Source organism: Telopea speciosissima, chromosome 3, assembly GCF_018873765.1.
Source record: "Telopea speciosissima isolate NSW1024214 ecotype Mountain lineage chromosome 3, Tspe_v1, whole genome shotgun sequence".
Lineage (NCBI taxonomy): Eukaryota > Viridiplantae > Streptophyta > Magnoliopsida > Proteales > Proteaceae > Telopea > Telopea speciosissima.
The window spans coordinates 66,201,183-66,208,532 of NC_057918.1; the positions used below are offsets into that span (position 1 = coordinate 66,201,183).

Sequence of the window (7,350 nt, forward strand, 5' to 3'; positions counted from 1 at the left end):
TATCATTACTAAATATGGTATGAAATTTTAGTAGTTTATACAATCACATGGTGTAATTATTACAAAATTTCTTTTTTAGGTATGAAAATTTTCACTTCCCTCTTATTCCCCTTGCAACCAAACACAGCCGTCATATTTTGCCTCACCTACTGTTGCAAAGGTCAATTTAAATTTTGCATAACACGAAATAGGAAAGAAACAAGAAAACCCAAGTGGTTGACCATGATACTCCTAATTTAGCATTTTAGCAGCCCAAAAAGGCCCCATATGTTGACCATGGCAACCTCTTCACATAAGCCATAGAGCTTGTCTAGAAAGGGAAACTAGAAGACCAGAGGTTCTACTTGGCTCAAATAGAGTGCTCAGCCAAGGAAGCACTCAAAAACTTAAAGCAAACCAGGTGCCCACCTAAGAACCCTCTCTAAAAGAAACAGTAAACATCTTAATTCATGTATAAAATTTTCATTTCTCAATGGGCGATACTACAATGACAATTTACAACTATATAACTACTATAATTCAATTAGAATACTACAGAATTGTTATCATTGATTCCTCCTGCTTCAACTTTGTTACATGTTTTGGACAAAGAGTGGAACTCTGAGTATGAATAATAGCCACACCTATAGAGAAAGTTTGTAGAGCTGTCAGAGTTGATTGGAAATGAATAAAATAAAGACCGTCCTGGATATTCACCATTCTCAGGATGGGCTCTCCTTGCTTTGTTTCCTGCAACATAGAAATCTGTCCAGGGTTATAACCATGTTTGGGTGCATTAAACTTAATGGATATTACATCAAAGAGAATTGGAAATCCATTGTCATCTCAAAAGGTCAAGATCTTGCTTCCACACATTCATAATTGAACTGCTACTTCAAAAGCACTGAGGATACTTGCAACTTCATTAAGTGAGGGCAAAAACCATTACACAAACATGGAATGAGTGGAAAAACTACAAATTACAAATAAGAAATGAAACTCAAGATGACTTAGGAACAGCTCTAGTAGAATATAAGTTAAAGGAGAAATGTTTCTGTGGCATGTGCACATCCGCAACGGAGGCCTTTGAGTGTACCAGTATGGAGTGATATGATGCAATATTAGAGAAACAAAGACCAACGGGGGTAGCCTGGAAATTACTTGGGAAGAAGTGGTAAGAAAGTATATGAACAGATTTAGCTCAACCACAAACATGGCTTTCAACAGCATGGAATTGTGAAACAGGATCCACTCAGTTGGGAAAAAGATTAGTTGAGAAAGAAAAAAGAAAAACATTCCGGAAGTCCTAAACACATGAGCAAAAAATAGTAGTAAGACCCATGTTATACACTAGTGCTAGTGCTGTCATTTTATTCATTCAACTAAAATGGGAATCACTGTAAGTACTACTCATCTGAGTTCCAAAGGGAGCAAACTATTGATTTGATGAAACTCAAGAGCTCATTTATTTTTCTAAAATAAAACCAGCTTTGATACAATTAAGCAAGGAAATATTGGGATTTCATTAGTGCATATTGCAATATTTGAAGCATGCAGTGAGGAAAGGGATCTGCAAAAACCTCAAGTGATTTGTCATATGGAAGAAGTCAGAAAGTTCAGAAATTGTAAGGACATTAAATAAATGAAGATTTATATCAATCGTCATTTCTTGAAGCTGTTACAGAAAGCATTCACATGTCCATGCTTACAGGTTAAGGATCATATTAGAATACAAGATTGGCATACCTGAATGAATAGATCAAATGATTTGCATTCCCCTTGTGCATCTGGTTGCGGCAAAACTTCTTTGTTTGACATGTTGTGGAGTACAGTAAGAGGGCATCCAATGTCCCAGCCACCACAGTCACAGTGTCCAGATCTCCACCTCTCAGTAAGACTAGAGGGGCCACCATTTCTGGTTCTTTGACCACCATGAAATCCTGCTGGGATTAAAACATCCATACTAGTAGAACAATCATTTCTATTTCGAAGAGAACTTTCTTGGCACTTTTCCAGGGAATCAAAGTCTTCTACAGGAGCACTAGATTGCTCTGCCCTAACTTTCTCAAGAAATTTTAAGCCCCAGCCTCCAACTGATGCCTCTTGACAAGTATCATGAACATATTCTCTCACAACAATGGCAGCCAACTCAAGATTCGGTGAAAGATTACTCTGTAGGAGGGTAGAATCCAGTGCATTTGGTTCACCCAACATTTCTTTACATTGCTCCCCGGAGAGATCCTCATATATGGAGCTCGGTACACCTTTGGGCCTAGATTTATACTTGGATAGATGGCTTGTCCTGAATGCATCCACCACCTTTTTTGACAGCCTCCAATTCTTTTTAGCAGTTGAAGTCAAACTTGGCATCTGACTAGGATGGTGTTCATTAGTACCAAACAAGAGAAATTCAGTCTCCATGAGTTTGGAACTGTTTGGACATAGAATAAAAGAACTTGATACCTTCATTTTACCAACAAAATCCAGCAAATTATCAGAAGTACCCAGTTTCTTTTGCCCATCTGTTCGTGAGTGAAAAGAGTACATATAATCCAGACCCTTATCATTTGGTGACTCTACCTTCCACAGGTTGGCGGCATATACCTCCCTCTGATCATCTACAGAGAACACAAAATATGGGATTCCACCTTTCCACTTGCAATGAAGCATTCCCTGAGAAACAGGGGCACAAGCAGATAAGGAAGATTGATCAGAACTACTAGAGTTGGTACTTGAAATAGAAAAAAGCCTTTTATGCACCCTTTCCTGTCCATTTCTCTGCTTTTCTAGAGTAGCTTCTTTTTCTAGCTTCTGTGATGTACTAGTGATTAGTCCTTCCGGAGAGCTCATGATCTTAGAGCATTTTTCTCCTTTAATATCAGTTGACCTCATTTTTTCTGACTTTTTGTCACCATCTAGGGCCCCTACATGACAACTTAATGGGCTCTTCAAGATCCTTCTCACATTGTCATTCCCTGCAACTGCCCCTACAATAAACTGTCTGACAGGGCTGATAACTAAATTCCCTTGTCCAGCTGCTGACGGGCCATCAATCACAAAACTACTCAGATCACATGTATTTCTTCTTCTATTTTTAATTGGATTTAAGCGGTCAAATAGAATCTCCATTTTTGAGGACCTTAACTTCACAGCAATATTGCACGGGGAGGATGGACTATAGGCTATAGCTAAAGAGTCAGATGGTCTAACTTTAACCAAATCCAAGTAATGCTGCAAGAGATGTTTCTCATTGAGACTTCCAAAATGCATACACTTCAGTTTCTTAACATCAGTAACATGTTTACTTTGAAAAAATGATTCCTGAATGCATATTCCACCTATACGTGATTGCTTGACATCTGATGTTAACTCCTTTGATTCTTCTCTTCCTAATGACCCTTTGGATTTCGATTCAGTAAACTCTGACCCATTGTCTTCTACCAATTCCCTATCCTTTCTCAATCTAACAGGTGAATCTTCATTCCCTTGATCATCTTTCGTGGAATTGACGAACGTCTCTTCCATCTTTGCACTCTTACTGAATAAGGCACATATTGGCAGTCTGGATATACCAGAATTTTGGCTAGATTGATCAGAACACAATGCCTCTGTGAAATATTATGAAAAGTTAGGATCTATCCTGAGGTTAATCAAATGTTACAGTAATAAGAACCGACTCGGAAAAAATTTCAACAAAAAAAAAACAGAAACACAACCACCCAGAGAGAGTATGTATTTTAATCTAAATAAGCCCCATAAAAGTTGGATTATTTATTTCTGATGCTGGCAAGCAAGTAAAAAATGAATAGATGCTAAACTTATTGAATAGAAATACAAGAGCCTCCCATGGCTCATAAGGGAAAAGTAATCATTATAACGACATTCCACAATCTGTTCTGATTGAGTCACATAGGTACTAGAAAAGAGCACTTTGGTTATCCAAAGGACATTAGTAACTCCACAAAAGATAACAACCACTGGTTGTGGTGATTCATTCCAGACACTGTTCATCAAAAGAACAAGAAGAGAAAAAATCAAGTAGGAAAAGAAAATAGTAAGCAACTAGATCCTATGACATGGCAAAAACAAATTCCAATTAAATGTAATGGAGTTAAAGCTTCGGGTGTGAAACAACTCAGACAAGTTATGGTAGCATCTTTAAGATTTCCCCTGTTTCTCTGAAAAAATCAAATGAAAGATAATACTCCCCAGAAAAAAAAAAAGGAGGGGGTGTGTGTCCTCAAGACTTCATAAATGAGAAAACTCACGAAATCTAATCAAGCATCTGATCCTCATGTTCTTCTTTCTTCTATACTTGCAACAGACGAAAGAAAGATTTAAAGAAAACTTAAAAAGTATCTTTTATCAATCAATCTAAGAACTATAGCAGCAATCTAAAAACCCAATATTGAATCCAACTTGGATCGGAAACACCTCTGTCAGTTCATTTTTACCACAGAGGTAGAATTAAAGCCAGCATAGGAATCAAACGAATAACACAAAAGCTCTGAAAAGAAGAACCAATCAAACAACAAAAAAACGTACAAAGTCACACAAATCCGCAGCAGAAGTTCTACCTTGAACAAACAAATAAAATTTAAAGAAGAAATGATTGAATCAGAAAGTAAAAAGCAACATGATACAATAATATCCTTTACTTCTAGGAAAACTTCAAAAGATAATTTGAAAAAGAAAACATTTTTTTATTTATAGGAAAAGAAAACCTTTTCTATTTTCTCTTTAGCACACCTCCCCCTGCTCACTTTGGTGATTCATCAACAATCACTCCAGATAAGCTCAAGAAAATTCAACCTTTCTCACCTGAAAAATCGGATCCATCAAACTAACTCCAACTCAATCGAAACAAAAACCCATCAGGTGTATCTCCCTATCTCCCCAGAAGTAAGTAACAGAGAGAGAGAGAGAGAGAAGCAAAGAAGAAAACAGTTACAGAGGGTAGCAAATGGAGAGATAACACCAATTTAATAAGTAGTAAATTCCCATTTTTATCCAACTTCAGAAGCGGGAACTAGTAGTCACTATTACTAGAGAGAGAGAGACTAACCGAAGAGAAGTGGTTTCGTAACCGCGTAAGAGATGAAAGGTGATCGCAAGCCACGTTTTCAGAAACTCAGCTCCCCTAACTTCTTACCTCCACAACTAGCGGTTTTCAAATCCTCTCTCTCTGTCTTTCTCTTCTTACTTGGAAAAAGCAGACAAGAAAAGAAGGAAAAAAGAGAACGAAAGGAAGCCAAGATGCGGGTTCGCGTGGGGCCCTCTTGTTATGCATCTCCAGACGCAAACCCTAACACCTTATGATTAGATTTTTGAAACTCCGAGTGGACACTGTTGTGGGAATGAGCTGTTTCGCACAATCGTCACTCGTCATCTCCGCGGCTTCGCCACCACCTCCGCCACTACCACCACCGGTCCACCACCACCACCTCCCGACGCAATTGTACCACGTCACTTTCCTATCCTTCCCTTTTTAAAATAAAAAGACCTTGTCAGAGAGAGAGAGAGAGAGAGTCTCAGTAACATTCATTCGGCAAATTTTTTTATTTTTATTTTTAATAAAACATTCATTGGACAATTATACCGTTGTACTGTTACATTATTTAATGGACAATTTACTTCACTCGTTAATACGCAACAGGCGAGATAGGGTCGTAATTACGAAATTAACCTCATTTAATTCCTAGGAAACAACAGGATATCTTGGGCATCGTAAATGCTCAGTCAGTTGACGATATTTCTCTTTCAGGTAGGCATTCTGGTAAATTGACATGAGTGAAGTACACCATAGGGTGATCTGGGGATTCTTTACTCCTGTAGTCCTGTGTCGTACACATGAATTTGTTGCTATGAGAGAGAGAGAGAGAGAGAGAGAGAGAGAGTAAAATGGTCGAACCTTTGTGGATTGGTTCATTGATGATGCTTCATGTTTACCTGTCCTAAAATAATTGGATCGCCAACAATCTTATGGAGAATTTAGCTCGTCTCTAGGGAGCCCAGTACGCCTAGGGTGTTACCAACCATTGAGCTGTGTCGCACACATTCCTAGGCATGCGTTGAGATGTGTGCGGCACAGCTCAGTCGTTGGATGCCCCCTGGCAGCACTCTGGACGCTCACCTCCCTGGAGATGATCCTAATCCGGATTCTCCATATGAATCGATGGACAGAAAGACTTATTCTAAGTGCTGGCTGTCTGATTGGCATCACACGATTACAAAATCACATGTGTAGGCAAGAGATCGCTGCTTGTCGTGTAGCCCCTTGTAGAAGCATGGGGCCAATGAGAGCACATAAGAGCATCAACACGGATGGGATTTTTTATTTCAATACGGGTCAATGAATAATTTTACACCATCCTTTGTCTGGGTGTAGAAGCCATGCGACCCAGTAGCGTTTTCTTTTCCTTAGTTATTGATTTTTTTTTGCATTGATTATAAAGTAAAGGGTGAAAATGATATGACTTATCAGATTATATGAGGGTAAAAATATAAAGCTACATTTTCTTTTTCACCAATCTTTGTTGTGACAAGATTTTTCCATTATATGATTGTGCATTGTCTTATTGATCAACGTCATTAGCTATAAATATTTTTTTGGATAGATTTTTCTTTCACCCTCAATAAAGAAGGAATTCCCTCACCATTACCATCTTGTTTAATTAGATCAAGAAAACAGTGTTTTTTGACCTGATATTATTAAGATGAAAACTTATAATGATATAGACAGAGTCCAATCACGAGATCAAATCTCCCACGATGAGAAAATTTGTCTCTCTCAATGAAAGACACCTATTTTAGTTCTCAAATCATTATACCAAGGCATGAAAATAATACATCTAATCAGGCTTAGTTAGGTGGGCCATCCACACAACCATTTCCTTTACTTAATTTGGCATTATTTTAGAAGAGGGAATAAGGAAGTGGTTTCAATTCAAATTTTCATATTTTGTAAAACCTAATTTTTATTCAATTCTAACATTTCTTAGAAGGGGGTTTCAATTCAAACTTCCAAGGATTGAGAAGTCTAATCTGCTAAAGTCAATGAGGTTGGTTGAATAATCCAACTCATCCACTATTTAAAAAAACAAAAGAAAAGAAAAGACAATCTTTTTTATGATCTATTTTAGTTTTATTTTTTTTTCTTTTATTTTTACTGTTTTCATGTGGGCTAAAGGGCCCACTTTTATGTCATGATTCTCAAATTTTTTGTTCCCATTACTTAAAAATCATGTGATTCCAATTCAAAGTTGAGAAGAACATGGGAACATGAAAGTGATAACTCCAAATGCCTAAAATTGATTTAAAAGATTGTTCTTTCCTCCCATAATTATTGGTTCTAGTTGTGGAAGAAAATGA

The 7,350-nt window shown here is 37.5% G+C and overlaps 1 protein-coding gene across 4 annotated transcripts; it reads right to left on the reverse strand.

Moving 5' to 3' along the window:
• Positions 1-422: 422 nt before the first annotated feature.
• LOC122655753 lies at positions 423-5,112 on the reverse strand. 4 transcript variants are annotated; one of them, XM_043850069.1, is made up of 4 exons: positions 4,801-4,853; positions 3,321-3,585; positions 1,726-3,275; positions 423-729 (listed from the first exon to the last, which is right to left on the reverse strand). In XM_043850069.1, the coding sequence occupies exons 1-4, from the start codon at positions 4,816-4,818 to the stop codon at positions 532-534; spliced, it is 2,031 nt and encodes a 676-aa protein (XP_043706004.1). In that variant the 5' UTR covers positions 4,819-4,853; the 3' UTR covers positions 423-531. The 4 variants fall into 4 exon arrangements, with proteins under 4 accessions (XP_043706004.1, XP_043706006.1, XP_043706005.1 ...); XM_043850071.1 differs by lacking the exon at positions 4,801-4,853 and adding an exon at positions 5,045-5,112 and having other exon boundaries at positions 1,726-3,587; XM_043850070.1 differs by having other exon boundaries at positions 1,726-3,587; positions 4,792-4,864.
• Positions 5,113-7,350: the final 2,238 nt, after the last annotated feature.